The 21,776-nt window shown below is 35.9% G+C and overlaps 1 protein-coding gene across 1 annotated transcript in view; it reads right to left on the bottom strand.

The window, feature by feature from the left end:
- LOC126874310 (icarapin-like) overlaps positions 1-21,776 on the bottom strand; it is a 54,782-nt gene that overhangs the window by 5,887 nt on the left and 27,119 nt on the right. The window contains exon 2 of the mRNA XM_050636190.1: positions 15,295-15,504. Coding sequence (XP_050492147.1) covers positions 15,295-15,504 — 210 coding nt within the window. The remainder of the gene's footprint in view (positions 1-15,294; positions 15,505-21,776) is intronic.

Below are 21,776 nucleotides of genomic sequence, written 5' to 3'. Positions count from 1 at the left end.
ATATAGTACTGACGGTTATAAACTAGAGTTTGGCTTAAAAGATTAATTCTCGACGCATTACTAGAGCGTTATATTTTATTGTTTTCCCTCGTTGAATCAAGACACGAAACGTTGATTATTACAAATATCAAGAAGTTTCTTCTTTTATGCTTTCTCACAGCTACAGTTTCAGTTCTTATTTGCTGGAAATATTCTACAAGTCTACCGTATAAATTTCCTCGGGAAAGTCAAGGTAAAGCAGTAAATTGCAGAGAAATATTTTCAATTAAACATAGTAATAAATAAACCGATTAATTATAGACTGATACTTTTGGTATCGCAGACAAATTAGGTTAATGAGGAGAATCGAGCGAGAGTGTAGCCTAATTGAAGATACGACAAGACTATAGAGTGGTGCTTGTGCATGCGCACTGGAAGATTTATTTTTAAAGAGAAATATTTCTCAAATAATTAACACGCCAACGTAATTAACATAATTTAACACAATAAAAAATATATTGAGTACATGAACTATCGCAGTTTCTGTGGAAGCTATTAATATTATGTATGCTTGCCTACTGTAATTTGTAAAACATGACTATGGGCTCGCAAATGATAGGAGACTTGCATAGCTCGACAATCGTAAACTCGAGATACGCAATGCAGGACAGGCAGAATGTGCAGGGTACAATAAAGACGACGTCGAGTTCGTAAACTATGATGTAGAGCACGTGACAAGTGGAGCAACCAGGTGTTACAAATCATCAGGGGCTGGTGTAACCGATAGAGATTATTAAGCACTCACAGAACGCAATAAAGATTAACCCTGCGTCGTTGAAATTCGGCAAAGGCTACTACTAAATTGTAAAGCATGATGTTATACATCATATTGCAACGGTATAATGAGAAACAAGACCCTTCGTACAGGTGAAAATCGATATGAATCATTAGAAATGCGCAAGGAACGATCTAAATTTACGATGGATTAACAGCATTTAACGTAGCGAGTATAATGAAACTAAAATTTTACGCTATAAAAAAATAAGTACGAGATGCAGAATATCGAAGTTATTAACGATTTATATGTCGTATGTTGTATGACGAAGTATAAGAACGAAAATGTTTGATATATAGAGTGTCCGAAAAGAAGGTAGTAATGAGGTCAAGTAGATAAGAAAAATTCATATAAATTTACGTTCGAAAACGCTTTATCGAAGAGTTACAACCGTTTGAAAATTTCTATCGATCGTTTTGGCAGTTACAATAAGTGTGTTCTGCAAGAACGCAGGCTTCCTTCCATTCGTTGAACTCTTTTGAACATACCTGCTGCCGTAGAAATAGTAGTAAACGTACTTGTGCCTGTCTGTCTGAGTCTGTACAACGAGCTTTAAGAATTCTTTGAACGTTTCTAACTCATTAAGAAAGCATTTTCGAACGTAAGTTTATATGAACTCTTTTTATCTGCTTCATCTCTTTAACACATAATATATAATAGATTTTTTATACATATAATAAATAAGTGTGTATGCCTTCGAATGTTATGTGTATTAATTCAAATTTACAGTTTTAATGTAAGAAACGTGAGCCTTTTACAGAATCCGAGAAGCATAGAAAAAACGGTAGAGTTCGATAAAAGGACGTTACATTTTGCTAAAAATCGATCGAGACTGTAAAGATTGAATAGATTGTCTTGTAATGCACAGAAGCCAAATGGATTGGTTCGAAACTTGTAAAAGCAGAATAGGTTACCCTGGGACACATAGAAATCGAATAGATTGGTTTGGGACTCGTAGATATCGAACAGGTTGAATAGCTCGGGGCTCATAAAGGTTAAACAGATTGAACCGAAGCGTGCTCAGGTTCGAAACATTGGTTTAGGACACACGAGATAACTTGACAAATACATGTAGAATTGGAGCAAGTGAATATATAAATGCGCGTAAAATTAAATAAACTTGGAAACAACTCTTTCCTACGTAATCGTAATGATTTACTAATTCGATTGAATTTATTTGAATAATCTACGTGCAATGCTCATATATAGGGTGGATGATATATAACTGACTAATTTCAAAGTTTCGCCATTCTGCAACGATGCATATTTTGCTCCGCTTTAGCAATTGTTTTACGGATGCACGGCAAAATAATGACGGAGTCAAGACACTTTGCCAAAATAATTCGTCAATGACGGTAACCTTACGTTACCTACGCAAGTTACGTTGGCGATATTATTATATTATCTAGATCGTTTGACTTAATCCTCGATCTGCAATCTTATTTTACCTGACGTCGTCTGCATACTGGGTCGTTCAAGTCTTTTTACGTTTTTGTTTTATTTTACGTTTTGTTTTACGTTTTATGTTGTACGTTTCCAGAATGTCATCCAATAGTTCTTATTTGGTTGATAGTTTCATTTTTATCACATGTGATTTTCGTTCTTTTCAAGCAAAGCGAAATTTGAACAAAAATATGAAGAATGTGAAAAATTACTTAAAATTAGCGGTCGATAACGGCCCAGTATGCGGATGAAGGGTTAACCGCACCGGACTTCTCATAGCGTTTTTTAAAAACGTATAGTGTATATCGGCGAACCAAATGGCAATTGAGCAGCTAAAAGATGCTATTCGAGAAGCGATAGCGAACATATCATGCGAAGCGTGTGAAAATATAACGAAAAATGCGATCGAGAGGGCTCGACCTTGTACAACGTCCGAAGGCGGAAATCTTTTTGATATTATATTCCATATATAACTTCTAATTAGCTTCCATAACAAATGACTGGTATTAAAAAACTATTGTCTTCTATCCTGTCTAAGAGTTATTGACAATGAAAATCCGTCAGTTATATATTACGCATTCTGTATATAAAATTTATTCTATTTCGATATTTGAATATTTAATAGACTATTGATTACTCGAGAAACATACGTATTTTGTTCGTTTCATTTTCAGTGATAGATAAGTTCTCCGCATCGTAAGCAGAACGGCATTCGAGATAACCGTTTTTGTCCTGACAATGTAATAATAATTTATGCACGAATTGAGGCCATGAATGCACGGAGATAGGTGATAATCGCGTCGATAAATTCCGTATATTTTATTACGTTTACAATGCGGAACAAAATAGACTACTGTATCGATTTATTATTGTTGCGTGGAATCTTAATCAGGATATGTGCCACGCTACACCATTATTTAATCTCGTATCCATGGAAAATTAAAGAAGAAGGAAAGAAAACATCCACAAATACGCGATAAAATTATGAAATCTTTGTCTTTGTTCCATTAGTTATCGAAACAGAAATAGTATCAGCTAACAATGCGTTGTAAATAATATATACATATATCGCGATTGTTCATTGCCAAAAGACACAAAGACGCTTCACAATTGTTCGTAATTATTTTCCAGCCAGAGATTGGATACAATTATCTGTTGCCCCATTTACTAATGGCCCGTGCACGAGTTAATTTCGTTAAGAATATCAAAGGCAGAGATACACAATATGTATTCCTTTTCATATATTGTGAAATCTAATATAACACGGTAAAAACGAATTTCTTCTTATGAAATGAAATGCTTTTTACGGCGCCGAGTATTTTTCTAATATATTTACAATGGTTGTAGAAGGTATTCTTTAAGACAGAATAACATTTTAAAAATCGGACCGAACTGGACTTGAGTCTTTCTTGGAAAGTTAGAAGGACCAATTTACTAGATGACATATAAAAAACATTTTCAGAAAACTGCAATTCGATGGAATCTTTAGCACGTATATAGTTGACATAAATCTACAAAATGTAAAAAACAATTTTCGCTATTTTCTTCGCGATTCCGATGTATTGTAATCTTGTCAATATTTTTTGTACGTCATCTAACAAGCTAATTCTCCTATTTTCTAAAAAAAAAACTCAATTCGTTTGGTCCTATTTATTTATTTCACTTTCAAAAAGTTATTCCATTTTAAAGGAATGTAGGAATACCATCTATACTTATCGTTTTTCCTATTCTCTGTTTCCTATCCATTTATTTTCAGTATTTCAGGAACCCCGTTTTCAATTTTCGCTCTCTTGGTTCATTCAAAATAATCCCATGCATGTTTCCATTCAACTCAGAACTCTAATCATTCTAGCATTATTTTAGTATTTTCAAAAGCTTTCATTGCCAGAATAAAGGATATCATAAATGAGCAACACCATAATGAGAATATCTAAAGGTTGATTTTCATGTACAACAGAACTCCATTTATTGAAACGAAATATTAATGCCCAATTAAATAATCCTCCTGTCGACTAAATCTATTTATTTGTACGTGAATGAATTATAATATGAACGACTTGGTTGCCAACGGATTTACGTAGGTGCATTTTCTCATATTAATGTTAAAAATTTATCGTACAATAAAATGTTATTGCTAGGAAGGAATCGTTTACTTCAGAGCTTAGCTTGTTAATCTTCAAGATATAATAAATAGCTTGTATTTTCTTAGAATAAGCAATACAATATTTTAAAAACCCCGTTTTTACAAAGTAACGAATACGGAGACAGTACTGTGCCCGAATATTAACGTAACTGTAAACAGAATTCTATTGTAACGCCAATATTACAAGTAACTCTTTTTAATTGTAGTAACGCGTTCCAAAATACAAAATTAAATTTGATCTTCCAAATAAGGTTCACACTTGTCTGAATCATAAAAAACATTGAGAAAATTATTATTTCCTCAAAGATATTAATTTGTACCACCAATTACGACATTGTAAGTTACCGACTTAGCTCTAATATACACTGTATTATATTCATTAAGTTTAGGCTAATTCCAGTGTACTGATATAGTATACTATATATGATATATGTTCAAAACATATAGATACAATTATACAAGTTTGTAATTTGCCTTATTGTACTCTTCGTTTCTTCTATATTATTGTTACGTTTTGGTTAATCGCTAATGACCAAAAAAAAAAAAAAGAAAAATGCTTGACGCGACCATACATTATGCATTACGCATACATTCGCATTACGCATACATTATGCGCAAGCATTCCTTAAAGATATGTTCACGTGCCAATATTACGAGACTAACGTTCGTCATTTATATCCATTTTAAACGTTCGAACATCGAGGTGGTCGCGGCAAATTTTAGAAACCGCGACCACCGAGAGTTTCGGGCATTACGATGACTTTCCTTAAATGCGAATTTACCTTTGTTCTAATGAGCGGCAATTCAAATGCCAACGATATTATGGTAATTTCCTCGATAATCGATTTCGCGTTGCTCCACGACCCTACCTGTGACCGCGATTTCACTTTTCCGTTCCTCCGGATAGCCGCGAGGGCAATAACGTTTTATCGCGGTTACGCGGATTGGCGCGCGCTGTCATAATCGTGCGGGGAGTCAGTGAGCGATTCAAGTGCTAACATATCGTAGAAAAAACGTTAAAACTTATCGATAAGACCGTATCGCTGCACCAACACCGACCGATTACGCGTAAAAGCAACCGGTCAGTGTTAAACCTAATTAAAAAAAAAAAAAAAAAGAGAACAAAAGGAAAGAGTAAGGAAGAAACGTTGCATCATTTTCTCGTCCTACATTCAGATTTTACGAGCTGAAATATTATTTGATTGTACATATTAACGAATGGAAGCCTAATGTGACTCATCGTTAGTGGTAAATTCTATTAAATAATCCTAATTTCAATTAAAAAAGAAAGAATGAAATAAGAAGGAAACGTTAGATTATTTTTCTCCCTGGTACGATCAGCATTTTCTTTAATTAAGCAAGATATATCTTTTTCTTTAAAGAATTCCAGCATGTATTTAATCCTGTTTGTATTTAACCCACGATCCTCGTCGAAATTTTTATATTTCAATCTTGCTCTCATCTCAGCAAGAAAGAAGGATTTGTAAAGTAGCGAGAAAATGTTTAATATAAAATCGAATGAAAAAATTACGTATACTAACAAGACTTTTTCATATTTTCCCAAAACGCCGGAGATATTTTTTAACATTGTACAAATATACTTAGGTGGAAAATGAACGTGGCAGAATTAAAGCGCTGGTAGCCGTATTAGAGTCAATTCAAATAGGCCGTCATTCCTGTGTTTCCTTTCTTATCAGCATATAACTGCATTTTCAATCAAGTGGAACACCGTTATTCATTAAAACATAGTACCCGCTTGCCTCAAGGAAATAGTAATATAAATAATATTAACAGTTACGTTCACCATATCAAACCTAGTTAGTTTGATAAGTTACACGCCTCAGGCTAACTAACGTAATAAATCGAGTCCATGTAACAAAAATGGTAACAGATCCATTATTCGATCAGCTAATTATTTCTACGTTCTGCTTTCCAGTAAGGATCCCGCTAACAGTTTAATAACTTCACCTTGATCGCCACGAGAATTACATTAAATTATGTAAGAACAAGCGAACCGTATTCAAAAACCGGTAAAACGAGACCCTGACACCGCTTTCGGTATCCCCGCTTGATACAACGCTATAAAATTGCAGCATGTGCAAGATGACACATCGTGGAATGAAATATTTTATGAAGAAAGTGATCATTTTACGCACAAGATTTTAGTTATTGAATCGAACAATTTTTTGGGGGCGTTAAGGAAGAAGACTAAAAAATACAGAGAGTAATAATAGCGTTTCATTAATTACGTTTTGGTTCGGAATAGTATATTGTTTTGTCTTCGCATTTACGCTCTAGTTCAGGATAGAATGAATCATGGGCTTCTATCTGAATATTTTTCTGCCTGCTTCTTGCATATTTTTCAAATCTATTAAGACGTAGGATAATGAATGTTTAATTTGCAACGTTGTTCCACGCAACAATAGATACATAATAGATTTTTTGTAGAGATCTTCTTTCGTCCAATATTCGAACGAGTACATTTTTTTATTTTCGAGAAACGACTATAATTAATGGACTGCGGATTTTTATGTATTCATGGAGGATTCGAAGACTCAAAAATGTATAATCTGGAAAGTTGTATAAAATATCCAAAATGTAGTACTCGTTGTAATATTTAGCAGATAACAAAGATTACTGCTCAGATTCTATCTTCTGAATTATATTGAGAAAAATATAAATTTGCGTTATAATATCTTAATTTACTTGGTTATTAATCCTGCGTATCGTATTTCTACAATATTTTTTAATTATATCGAGCTTCCATGTTTAACCCTTAATTTGCAATAGGCAAATTTTTATTTGCTAAAAAATTGGAGAGAATAAAAGGTTACTATCTAGTAACAATATTTTACGGATATCTATAATTTGTTTCTCTGTGAAATTTAATTCTAATTTTTGAAAACCTTCCTCACGGAAGCATGCCGAAATTATCAAACAAAATTTCCGAGGTTTCGATAACTCGCACCCACTAATCTTTGTAAATTAGGTGTTGAAAATTCAACGAAGTTTTAATTTCGCTGAATTAGTTATCAATGAGAGTTACAAATTTAAGCACCGTCGCGGTAACAAATCTTGCACGGTTTCAGGTGAAATGGTTTCTACAGTAGGATCAATTTGGATCAGTTCAAAGCAGTTTCATTAATCGAAACGAATGGGCTCTACCTGTGAACGCGTTGAAAATGGCGTTTCGAAGGCAACGAATTATTCGGCTGGCGACGACAGCTCCGATTCGGTTGGCTTTTCTTGTTCGATCGGTCGAATTTCGTGGCCCCTGTTCATCGCCGATGAAAACGCTTCATTGCCGCGAATAAAATCCCTGACATTTCCATGTAACCATGCCCAGCCAGTTCGACATTATACGCTTGAATTCGTTCGTCAAATATCACGTGTACAGTGAGATCATAAGCGAGATCAACTCCGTGTTGGATTCCAGACTTTTCCCACAGTTGGAATATTGTTTCACGAATGTGCAAGAAATTGATATAAACACTAGTTCTCCATTTGTTATTTTCATCTATTATTTATTATTAATTTTTTATATCTTTCATTTCCATCTTTCCTGTTTCTTAGTTTTGCTATTATTTTCGTTTATTCTCTTTCTATTGTAAATTAGCTGTTTCAAGTAATTTTAAAATTTTTACTTTCAAATCTTTCTGTATTTCAAAATGTATATACAACTGTATAGTTTGTTAGTTCTCATCTATTAGAACGATAAAAGACTATTTTAGTTTTGGCTTTCTAATCGATAATACGAAGAGATACATTCGTATCAAGTAAGGAAATTATCCTGCAGATAATTTCATAACGAGCGAACTGCTTCAACGATACTATTACTTTTACTTAAACACTTTGGAGTGAACTTTAGACTTTAGATCCGACTAAATTATTTTCTACGACGATGTCATTTCCATTTGCTTGTGCATTTAAAAAGAAGAAATTCTTCTACTTTCTTTATAATTCACAGAACTGTAAAAATAGCCGTTGCCTTTTGCTATATTTTTAATTATATCATCAGGTACACTGTCAATATATACTTTAATTTCCTACTTCATTCTTTACCTCTCAACCTTCGAAATAAGACAATATTTACCAGAAACATTTTCTCCGGCCCTACTTCGCTATATCAACGCAACATTCTTTCTCTGCAGAAACACCCCGTACATCTGGAGCCCTCTCGTTCCCTTCTTTCTCCGCGTAGCATCTCTTTTCAGGCGTAAATTTTCTCCCCTTTTTAACAACGGCTCCGCTTTTCTGGCTCCTGTCTCTGGGAACGGCTCCGCCACTCGACAGCTCTGCAACTTTTAATCCTGAAGACCCTTTCTTCCACTCTGGCTAGCAGCAACGGTATACGTAACGTGGATCTGAATAACGACTCATCGAGTCGTGCAATCGGCGATTACCGAAAATTGCTGTCCATTCACCGGCTCGTCTTTCGCCTAATGAATTACACGATCGACCCGTGCAATTATTCTTCCCTTCTATTCCTCTTTTTCTTCTTGCTCCCTTTTCCCGTCGTTTCCGGCGCGTCCTTCTGTGTCTCTTTGTCTCGAGATCAAATAAGCGCGTGGAACTTTCGCTGGTGAAAGCGATCGTCGATACAAATAAACCGCATATTACGATGGCCGACCTTGGCGTCACAGAACCCGACCTTTGAAAGTAAAACTCGCTCGTCCGCGTTTTGCAACTGTAAGGGTTATGCAACTAGCAGCATACGGATAATCGTCGGCTTTTTGCTCGTTGCTCTCGTTGTTATCGATTTAGTTCTCCGTGATCTTCTAAATTGGATCCTTCTGTTTTCTTTGGAGGTAATTTGTGGAATATTTCTTATAACGGAGATTACCAGGAAGTAACGACGAAGCAGAGATTTTTTTCAAAGGAGTGATATCGCTATCGTAGTTGGACGAGTATAATTTTTCAAGCGAGTACAGGTGTAGAATGAAATTGTTTTTATCGACACGCTCAGTATATATACAAAGTAATGATTATGAAGTTGTTTAAAATCGAATGTATTACTTAATCCAAAGATTAAGTCAATCGTACCAACATTATTAAGTTTATGATCGGTGCTGACTGGTTTGTATATGTTTCCTCTTTCGTAATTAAATATAAGTTTGTTAATTTCGGATTTGTAAAAACTTGGTATTCTCGCTGTTTCGGAGCAGTTCGGCTAGACTTGTACTTACGAAGAAAAAGAAAAATGACCCGGAAACTGCAATTCACTTTGAAAGAAGCAGATCGTTTACTTGTTTTAAGCATATAATATACTATATATTAAATACTCTGTAATAGTATATAATATACCATGTACGAAAAAAATAATAGATCGAGCCTTATGTGGAAAATGATACACAAATGCAAGCAATGTCTGTTTGAATGTTTTGTGATCTTGAGATGGACGAAAGAGGACCTCGAAAAGAAATATTTACCACTAACGATCTAATATAAGCGTATAGAAATATTAAAAACAAGTTGAGAATTATTTCAAAGTACTTAGACGTTCATACTCGAATCAAGTTCAACGGAGGATGAATATTTATTTAAAAGAGACTAATTGTTTCGATTGTATAATTATTAAACAAATGAAGTCCATAATAAATGAAGTCCAGTAGGATTCCAAAACAACTGGAGCAAAGTTATTGAGCAACTATCGTGTTTCACCACGAGCGAACATTCAACGAGAATGATTAATCGTTTGACAAGATCCAGATGCTCGCGATACTCCTCTTACAAGTTTCACAGCATTAACCAATATCCTTCCTGGCTATCGTCAGTGACCAAGCTCTGAAAGATTCTTTAATTTCGTAACGTTAATTTCCCTTCATTTTCACAAGCGCAAAACGTTGGTCAAGAGCGTGGAGAACTTCCGCGAAACAGGCTTTTTCCTCTTGCCGCTTCATTCGGTAGGGAACGCTTTACAATTAAACAGATTGCGCCCAGGCAATGTTGGAGCCATTTTAATCTCGCGACTGCTACTTTCTTCGGCGTTCCGCTGCAAACATCTGCCGCGAATCCTCCTTCTCCTCGGCACAACCGAGAATTCCTCTTTCAAAGTAAGCAAACGCAATTAGAATCGCGTTTTTGATTCTGTCGCCGCTAATGCTAAGCGAAATATTTAGAGAGACGGGAGGAATTTCATTTCCCCGATCTGCTGCAATTCGTCTAAATACTTCCGTTCCACGCTTGTCTTCAGTCCTGTTTACTTCGTTCTCGTCTATTGATAACATTAACAAGTTAATAGCTGCTGACATGGCAAGTTTTTATCGTTTTTAAACTACCACACGTTACATTAATCGTCAGTGGCATTGAAAAAACGGAGAATTTGTAGTTGTTTCTTTCAATTTCAAGTAATAACAAGCGATACAAAGAACGATATTTGAAATGGTTAAATGTCAGAGTTGAAAATTTTTAGTAGACACAGAAAAAAAGAAGGCGTGTCTGTTAATTTCGTAATTTACATCATTCGGGGCTTTTAACATTTATCATTTTTACGAACTTACGAACTACATTATACTATTGTTCATGTTTTATCACAATGTAATTAGCACATAGGATCGTAGCTGTATCATTTTAAGTTCTAGAATAAAATAAATTATTCTAGCACTTACAACTTTCTTCGCCTTACTCCACGTATAATTTACGCTCTCTTGCACTTTCTTTTACATTCTCAGCATTCGTATCGCTTATTATTTCAATCGATCGTTGTGTTTGTTGTGATCGCAGGACCTTGCTGCCTTCTATCGTAGAATTTTGCATTAAGCCGATATTTAACACTAGAACTACCACACCAGTCAAAATGACTAGTTCTATAATTTTATGAACGTGTCAACTCTCGTTTAGGGATCATGGTCCCAGATGGATTAATAATATAAAAAATGTACTACATAACATTGAATTCCTTCTGTAAGAAAGTAATAAATCAATAAATATAAAAATATTCTATTATTACGTATTTTTTAAAGAACAGTTATTTTGATTGGTTTTGGTAGAAATAGTTTCGTATTAACTATCGGTAGTTCTAGTGTTAATCCGTTTGCAAGGAACGTCGTTGCATTGATACGCCGAACCTTTATTTCAATGTTCACAACATTCCTTGCTCGACACTCGTCGCATCATTTATTGAAAATGTATAATACGAAGCAATGTTTTTAGGTAGCCGATATTCCAGACCTTTACCCATTGTATTAAAAGTAGGAATCGTGAAACTACACTTAGAGCCACGGATTTCCGTTTTCTTCTCGTTCGATTATGCATGTGAAGGCACGTGTGGTTTTGGGAATGTCGGGTGGCTTTAAAGACTGCTTCATTGCGAATTCCACGCGATAATGTCATCAATCTCCTCGCATCGCGGCCGGCCTCTCTCTGATCCTTTCACGTTGTTTCTTTTCTTCCGTTCTTCGTCATCTTGGTCCTCGTTTTATCTTCATCCCCCTTCGTCCACTTATTCTCTACTGCCTCCGCTTCGTTTTCTGACTTCCCTTTTTCTTTTCGAAACTCGTTCCTAACGGTATGCAGATATATTCATGAAATTGCTCCGTGAACGTGAGCAGAAGCGCATGGAACTGGCAACAAATTGTAGATGCTCGTCTTGAAGGCTATAGAATCAATTCTTCGTTACGTAGAAGGGAACGCGGGAACAGAAGGGAAAGAGAGAAAGAAAGAAAAGGAGATAAGCGAGAGGAGAGAAGGAAAGTTAGAAAAGAAAACAAAAAAAGAAAAAAAAAGAAGAAAAAGGGACGGCGGAAGGAAAGGAACGAAAGGATCCGCAGTTTCCGCGATGCGGCAGTAATCACGACCAGCTAATTAGGGCGGTAATTTCTGCTAATTGCTTTCATTAGTACAGACCGAACTACCGTCTTCTTTATCGCCGATATAATTTTATAATTACGTCGATTTCACGGTACCATGTTTTATAACTGTGCTTCCTGTGTCAATTGGCCGACTTTGAGTCGTGGTTAGAGTCTACGAAGCACAATGTCCATAGCATTTTATTGTGATTTCACGTGAATCTGTTTTATTTATTAAACAGCGACCGCTTCACTTTTACTCTGTTCTTCTTGGTAACTTCGTAAGAATTGTTTCTCGGTATTTAGATTCGAAGAATTAATAACTCGAAATATAGTCTTCCGTAATTATAATTGTGGAAAAGCGACTTAATAATAAGTGCTATAGATGCGTGTTATACGTTAAGAACGTTTAACGAAATTTTGAAAGCGTTATAAGTAACGCTTGTTTGCAATTTAATTGTTTTATATAATTAATTTGCTAACATTTACTTTTAATTACGTCAAAAATAAGCTTATTCTCTTTTTTAGTTCTTTTAAAAAGTGATATTAACGCTCTATGCAGGAAACGTACAGTAGTGGCTTTCATTATAACTTGCGTAATTTTGAAAATAAAAAAGAAAGAAAATAAATTACGGAAGCCGAAACAGTTAGTCACGATATTACTTGAAATTTTGATTAGCACATTCGTATATATGTTCTAGAGTAACTTTGATACCTAACGTACGAGTAACTGCAAAACGATTACATTATGTCGAAAAGTAACTTCGAAACTTTTGTAATATTTCATGAGGAAAGTAACTTCGGAACTCCTATATTATTTCACGTTCAAGAATAGCTTCAACACTTAGCGCGGAAATGACTTCGAAACTCCTGCGTTATTCTACGATAAAGGTTCTCAGTTTACGTCGACCAATTTATTTAGACTCCGATAAGTTATCAAACGTGTCAGAGTTTACAGATATAGCTATGCCAGAGAATTCAAGTTACGATAGTTCATATTACCGTTCATATGTGCATGCATGTAATAAGATTTAATAAGATACTTGCGAAATACGAAGTAAATCTGGTAAGTTTTCAGAAATTTTCAAATATTATTGCCTCCTCGACATTTCATATTTTAAAAGGTCCATATGCGTGTCTATGTTTAATATTATACCAAATTTCTCAACGATCATACGTATACCTAAATAACGGAATTAAATTACGTTCTTTGTATAATAAAATTAAATCGCCTACCTCGATTGCTGAATATTATCGTTCAATCAGTTTTCGTTTGCTATATATCATCCATGTTCATATTACAAGTATTTATCATTATTTGATTCTGCACTTTAAACGATGCCTCGATTCAAATTTAGATATTTTCTAGTCCAGCTTTTTGACTATACTTTGTGTAATATACCTCAAATTTTTGGATCTCTTGCAAATTGTTCTTAAACGCGGTTGCCATATATTGTCAAAATCAATAACGATTAATAGTCTGATAATTTAGCTCGATTATCATATTCTGTACGAAACATCAATTTATTGACATTATCGTCGATAAACTTACTATCGTACAATTGATTCGTGCCTCTCATTTTACTAAAATGAAATGAAAGATCTTGAAAATGTTCTATGATCGATAATTATAACGTATTATATCCCCCCGCAATCACGAATCACATCTAGAATCTTTTTTCGCCTTCCAACTCGTCGTTAATCATCGTTGACCGCCGTTATCCGTTTCTCATCCTGCGACCGAATGATTTTTCCTTTGCCGTATTTTTACGCTGTACGTATCGTAAAGCACCGATGACACAGTTCTATGTGTGCAAGCGAGTCGCAATAAAGCGAGTCGGAAATTCGAGAAATTTCGACGGCGACCGAATACTTTCACGAACATACACAAACGTAACTCGTATATCACCGCGGGAAACGACAATCGGTTGGCTATACAGAGGCCGATTGCGCGCGGGTATTACGAGCGCAACGGGTCGCCGGAAGTTACGTTTGACAAACCGCATGTAAGCGGAACACGGACACGGCCGTTCGCGATTCCGTGTAATTTTATGTTTGTGTTTGCTGAACCGTGATCGCGTTTCTGCGGCAGCCTAAGCGGCACGCGTGCGGTCATTCCCGATTCCAGCGAACTATCACTCTATTTGGCCGATTCTGTGTTACGTCCCCACGAATCCAACTGATCCGCGATCATAATCCCCCGTTCCCTGATTATCTACCGATCTAAAGCATAATTCGATAGCCAGTTGTTTTAGGATATTAACGAGACGTTTCGTCGGAGAGTTGGGCGGCAATTACGATTGTGGCAATTGTGTCGTTCGAGATTGAAAAGAGGGTGATTCGAAAGAGTCGACAGTGGAAACAGGTGTTTTGATAATCCCTCGAGTTAAAGTAGAATTCGATTTAGAGTTGTTTCGAGAGAGTTGTTAACGAGAGGTTCTTTTTCGAGAGGCAGTGACAACGACGGCTGTCAAAAACGTCGTTTCAAATTGAAAAACGGTTGTCCGAAAGGAGCTCTGTGATATAGCTGAGTGTATTTCTTTCGAATGTTATGCGTCGTATCCTGTTATTTAAAAACTAATTAATAACTAATAAAAATTAATTTCATAAACTAAAATGTCTCCTTTGTACTTAACGACGAAACTTTTAGATATAATCTAAATAGCTTCGATTAGAGGAAAAGAAATTTCTTTGCGGCTATTTTCAATGGCGATATATTGACTTGTGTAACATTACTGGAAAAATTATTTACTATTGAGAATTTACTATTACACGCAAGGTATTTTGCCGATTTAACAAATTTCGTTCAAAAATTAACGGCAAGAAATAGCTGATCTTTCTTGACAAAAGATATTCGGTATTAACTATAGAAATTAATTAATTAATTAGTGGAGATATTGGAAGAATATTTTAATAGTAAATTGAACAAATTTACGGTGTCCGAATAGGTAAATTGTATTTTCAGAGAACGTTAAATTTCTTCTTGTATTTTTAAAAATAGCCCAGATAACAAGCTATCATTTGAAAGCACCTCGTCGACAAAGTGCTTAATAAACATCTTGAAATTGTATATAGCGCGCATATAGCAAATATTTCTATTCACGTACCTTGCAGGCTGGAATACCATCCGTCCAAGAAGTTTGACCTGAACAACCTGTTCCAATTCCAGGTTGGACTTTCAAGACTGTCACTGTCGCTGTCGAAGCTCACATCAGGGAAATCGAATGCTGCTGACATCATTTGACTTCCAACATTGGGCGGTAAAACAACGACGGTGTCTACATTATTCTTGTCGCTAGTATCTGCGTTACGTGCACCTGTAAAAAATAACAAAATTATTTGAAAAACACGTTAGATATTAAATACGTTCCTTACTAATTACAGCTGTCGAGATGGATCTTTGATAAGATCTTTCAATTTTAAACAACTGAATCACATTTAAGATCTAACCGAGTATTAGGTATTAGCTTTGAACGTTGTAATTGTATATAAATTATGTATATATTTTAATAAATATTGTAACAAGTAACATAAATTTCACCTCGCTCTAAAATGAAATTTCTGATGACATATATATGAGGGCGTACGTCGACTAACAATATCCTATTTTTTAAATTATACAGTTACGTGATATGTAACAAAGGCTCAGTTTATTCGAATAACTTTTAACATTAATACTCAAGTTGACTACCACGTTCGGTACATACATATGTAACATTGGACGATGACTCGGGATAGGTTGTTTGTTACTAAATTCCGGAATATTCAAGTATTTCGATGATTGCATATCTCGTAACGTTACGTAAATATGCGTGTATCTTTCGTTGCCGATTTATATGCTAGTACCAAAAAGAACGGTCGTTATAGAAAGTTTTAATGAAAAACATATGGCGAGAGTATATATTACGTCATCGTATGCACTGTATTTGTAAAGTTAAATTGATACGAGAGGAAAAGTTTCAAAATTACCGAGGACATTATCCGTGACGAAGTAAGAAGGAGTATGGATTGTAAAACAAATTGCCATACTAACAATAAGCAAATCTAAAAACATGAGGTATATTTTTTTCTTTATAAAAAAAGTGTATCTTGTTAGTATTAAAAAATATGTATTTTTATCATTCGCCAAACAATTTTAAGCTTAACCTTCGATTCTCTGAAAAACACATTTTCCAAGAAAGAATTTGTTTGATCCAGCTTACGACTCCCTCTTGAAACCGTATAACCTCTGTTTAACCCATTTTTCTAAAGATAATATCTAGGTAAATCATTCTGGTATTTCAAAGAGCCATATGGATAGAATATATATATATATATGAAAGATTCAGGTGAGCTAAATATAATTATCGCCTAGTTTCAAGATTTGTAAGAATATGTCAAGACCGTAGATATTAGAAGTGTAGATTACAGATGTTGTGTTGATAAAATCGACTTCATAGAGAGAAATAGAAATAAATAACAAGTTTTTCTTTCCCTTTCTATAGGCGGAGCAAATATCAGCTACAAAGGGAAAGTGATATCAAAATATGTCTATCTTGTTTTAACATGCTCTTTATTTCTCAGCTGTGATCTATATCTGCTATTTCCATGGTCGACACTTGCTCGAAAATGGACAATTTTCGAATCATGTAATTCACGTTTAACCTATTTCCCCTTTTAAACGAATTCTCTCGTTTCGATTTTGAAAATTCCACCTTTTAACCGTTTGAGTCCCAGGGGTCTGAAAAAACAGGATCGAAAAATTCCGAACAACGCGATAGCGCTTGTCTTAATCGATTGCGAAGAGAAACAATTTGTTATTTTATGAAATACATCTATCTTATTATATATATTGCTACGACCGTTCGCGTAAAGACGCGGTCGCTAGAAAAACGCGTCAGCGAGAGGCGTAAATTCTCGCTACGATTATGTTAATCGACGCCGCGAAATAGTCGTTCCCCTGTTTCGGTTAAGATAACAGAGGTGGTTTAATGAATGTAACACTGTTAATACAGTGTTACCTGTAACGGTGTTAATACAGTGTAACCTGTTAATACAGGTTAACATAGAATGATATATTTTACAATAATATGATGAATATGTTACAGAAATTTGACTCGACTTTGCGATATCTCTAGATAAATTCGTATGCTCGTCAGATTTGTCGAAGTGTCACGTTTGACTCGTCAGAAGGAACTGATCCCCTTCGATTATTCCTTTGTCTCATTTGGAAGACGATCCCCACTATGCTCGGGTCACGCCACCGCTCGCGCCTATGATCACGTATGCCTCTTCTTGTGTGAAAAACGTAACGGTCAAAAATCGACGTTTCTAGAGCTTGCTGCTTGGCGACAACTATGCTCTCGTCGATACATTGTATATGATCCGGCGAGCAGATAAGATGGTCTGCCTGTGACGCTGTAGGACCGCGAGCGACGGTTAGAAAATACAGCCTGTGGTAAGCCTCGTGGCGTAACATATATACTATTAATTTATACATATTTCAAGTTTTGTTCAATAAAAATTATTGAGAAGATAACAAAATACAAAATACCTTCTGTCGTCCGTAACGTTCAAATGTACTGGGACTTTTCGATACAAAATCTAAACAGCGCGATCGCGCTACTTGGAAATCAAACGGTTAATTTCGATCGTGTCATCTACTGGACAAGCATAAAAAAGGCAACTGATTGAATCAATACTGATACACTTAATGACTCTTCCGTATATATTGCGTGTCAGATATCACAAGGAAAACTGAATTTCGTAACGCCAGTCCGTTTTTCAGCTTATCAACTTTAACTCGTCTCTTGTTGCTCGTAAAATTTGTTGTACGAATAAAAATAGAATATTAATCGCGTATTCGATGGAATATAATTTTCAGAGATTGTAGAATTTCTTAAACACGAGTTCAATTACACGTGTTCTTTCAAACATGAATTAGTACGGATAAAGAAGAGAAGCCAGTGCAACTGCAAAGCTTTCAATCGCGAAACTTCAAATACACGCGTCGACCAAAGAAGGTCGTTTAAAAACGAGGAGGACCAGAATGCGACCTTATAATAATTATTCTTGCTCTCGGCGTGGCGTTTTACCCGTGCGATCCTTTCAAACGGCTCGTGGCACTTAGTGCTTTACAGCGAATTTGCCGTAGTGATTTATCGTCGAGCCCTTTTAGTGCCACGCCACTGGATTCGCTACCGACCTCACTGTCAGCCAGGAAATGCAGGATTCTGTACTTCTGTGCTGGGAGTTTGACACGCATGAACAAACTTAATCGGTAATCGATAAGCAGAGTATGTCTGGTAAGGATTAAAAAGCAAGAAAAAAGGGAAGAAACGAAGAAGAAAGAGAGAAAGAAAGGAAAAGAGGAGAAAACAATAAAAACAGCGACCACGTGACGTCTCATTTGCAAAGTGTCAAAGCGCTGCGTGTAACTAAAGTCTCGACGGCATGGCGCACGGCTATCGTTTCGGAATGATCGATCGTGTCTTCTTTTAAACAGCCCCTCCTCTCGTTTGTATATCAAACGGTCCGTCACACAGTATTCCTTCCTCTCAAAGAACCTCGAATTTTTTTCATAGACGCTACACCGTTTATACGGGATAAAATGTAAAACAGGGATGTTTTTCGATAAAGAAAAACGCGAATGTAAAGTTACGATCGATCATGACTATCGGCGAAAGATAACGTAATACCTCTATATTCTGTGCTACCCTTTCAAAGTGTAATCCTCGTTTCGTGTACAGAATGTTCGAGCATAATTTAATTTCAATTTGTAGAGGCACGGTAGCTGGGTATATAAGTACGGCGAGGTGAAGAAATTGGGCGCGCAACGTTTGAAAGACGTCGACGGGATGTTCGTGAAAATTTCTCAGAGGGAAACCGCGAGAGGCGTTACGGATGTTTCTGAGATCGTCTTTGTTTCTGTACACGGGATATTATATTCTATACAACCCCCTGCGGTGCTTTCAAAATAAGCTATTAAATGAAATTATTCGAGATTTCAGATGTATGATAATACAATTCTCGAACTATTACAAAGTTATTTCGTAGAATAATCTGTTAAACAGACAAGTATTCTTATGCTAAAAAGACGTCAACTATTTTTAATGCTTTATACGTAGTCGTTGTACCTTGTATAAGGTATATAATTTATAATCGTAATATATGCATACAATCTGTAAATTTATAAATTTTCAAGTTTGCAAACTTTTAAGTATTCTATCTTTCGAGTTACTAAACCCTTCAATTCTCATATTTCCAAACTTGTAAGTTTTTGTAATATCTCGTTAAGTTTCCTCATTCACTTATTTAACCCTTTGGGGAAAACAAAAAACTGTCTTCGCAAGCGAAAGGGGTGTTCAGAATCATTGAACTTGAAAATTTTCGCGTTACATAATCTTTGAATTATCCAACTAGTAAATTTTTAATTGTTAACTTCGTTAACTTTTCAAGTTAGCCTTACAGGAGAAACTTGCGATATACCAATAACTCTGCAAACAAATAATCCTACAAGAAATCCTAAAAACAGTAAAAGCCATCTCCCCCAAAGAGATCACTATCGTTCGCACGAGCATCTAATATGTAAGGGGTGTCGAAAAATAGAAAGAGAGAGGGAGAGAGATAGAGACAGGAGCATATTCATCGGACTCTGCGAACTAGATTTTTCTCGAATGCTTCTGGCGATTATTCAATTTACTGGTAGCCAATTCATATTGACGCACGTAGAAACGTAGGAGTCAGTTTGAGTCAATCTAATTCCTGTTTGGAAGCCCCTCCCCGTGCGAAAGACGACGCACGGTCTATCATAGCTCGAGGAAATTCGCGGCCACAGCTTTCAATGACGAAAAGTCGTCGAGATTGCTGCCACGGAATGAAATGTTTTGACAGACGACAACGACAAGATACTAGTCCCTTATTGAATTCCCTCCTCCAAGGCTTCTATAGTATACGAGAAACGAATTCAAGATTATTCCATACAACACTTTCCAAACAGCTAGACACCGAGCATGCCACTGTCTTTATTAAATTGTAATAAAGTTATTGCAATAGTGTACACGCAATCCTGCATACCGAAATAAAAACAGTGTTTTGTATCGGTACTGTGTTAGGAGTATGATGAAATGTCAAAACTTAGGAAAGAGGAAATCGAGAGGAGTAGACAAGCCTGTGTTGTACAAGTACGTAGGAATCGTCAACTTATTGTCATTTTATAGAACGTTGCTGGAGAGAAGACTGGCGTGAGGAACGCGAGTCCGATTAGCTGTTTCGTATAGATTCAACACAATCATAAGGATAAGCACGCGTATCGATTGCAAATATCATATATACAAATAAATACAAAGATACAGTAACAATATTGCTACCTTGACCTCGTTCCATCGCGCTAGTCTTCCTTTCGGCAACGCATAATAGTACATACTTTGTCCTTTTTAATCGTTTTTGAATCCCTCCAATGTGAAAAAATGATGAGAAGTTGAGATTAAATGTATCTTAAATATACTTTATTTCTTTATAGCGAAGTTACGTTGCACTTTTGACGTTGGATGTAGAAAACATGTACTTTCAGCTTATCATACTCGACAATTCCTAATAATCATGTCGCGTGTAATAATATTTAAAGTTGTAATAATATGTAAAGTTCATAGCATTATTCTTGACAACTTGCTCGAGCCTCTCTCGTACTCTACTGTGAAGGGCTTGACGAAGTTACTGAGTTAGTGACTTTAGCCATTACGTAGGCCATACCGTGTCTAATTACGATCTAAACTTAAAAAAATCTTTCATCGTCAAAAATGTCAGATATTTCTTTTAACTTATGTTTCTTAATTTCAATTCCTGCAAACTCTCGATTAGATCCTGAAGAGAGTCGAATGAAATATGCACGATGGTAAAGAAAGCAAGGCGCTACACAATTAAAAAAATGTTACAGAAAGTAAAACAGACAGTGACATAATAAACCAAAAATTCCATTTACTCCATACATACAACCGATATTTTTCAATATACTTTCATGAAATAAATGCTACAGCCTCTACAAGCTTATCTACTTCAGCCTTATGCGATTCATTATAAGAACGCTATCAATCTCAACGACGAACAAAACTTTCCATTAATTTTTATCGAACTCTCGTACCGTCGATTCCTATGTCCGTAATTCTCGTAAAGCAGAAAACTGCGCGAAAGAAACTCATCGTTAACAGACATGCTGCTTGGCGATCGTTAATTCAGAACTCTCCCTCGCCAAGCGACTATAACGAGAGTCACGAAATTATCTCCGGGCATTAAAATTAATTTCTACGAGTATAGCGTTCGTAGAGACGCGTTAAAGCGAGCAAAGTTCGGTAACTTCCAGCGAACTTCCACTCCTGAGCAGTTTATCGTCGACCGTTCGTACGGCGGAACGCTTAGCCGGTAAATCTGCTCGTCTATCCGCAAATATGGTAAACTATGTATGTACCGTGGTTCATGGACCCTCGCGATACTTCGACGCTTTCCCGCGTCGCGTCGTGTCACATTTTTCCTCGCGCCTTTCCCTGTACACGGGTCTCTGGCCTCCCTTGAGAAATTTGAACCTGATCGATTTATCGGACGCGGCTCCCTGCCA

Source organism: Bombus huntii, chromosome 2 (assembly GCF_024542735.1).
Source record: "Bombus huntii isolate Logan2020A chromosome 2, iyBomHunt1.1, whole genome shotgun sequence".
Classification (NCBI taxonomy): domain Eukaryota; kingdom Metazoa; phylum Arthropoda; class Insecta; order Hymenoptera; family Apidae; genus Bombus; species Bombus huntii.
Note: the sequence above shows the minus strand (reverse complement) of the source record. Positions and strands in the feature narration are given on the sequence as shown.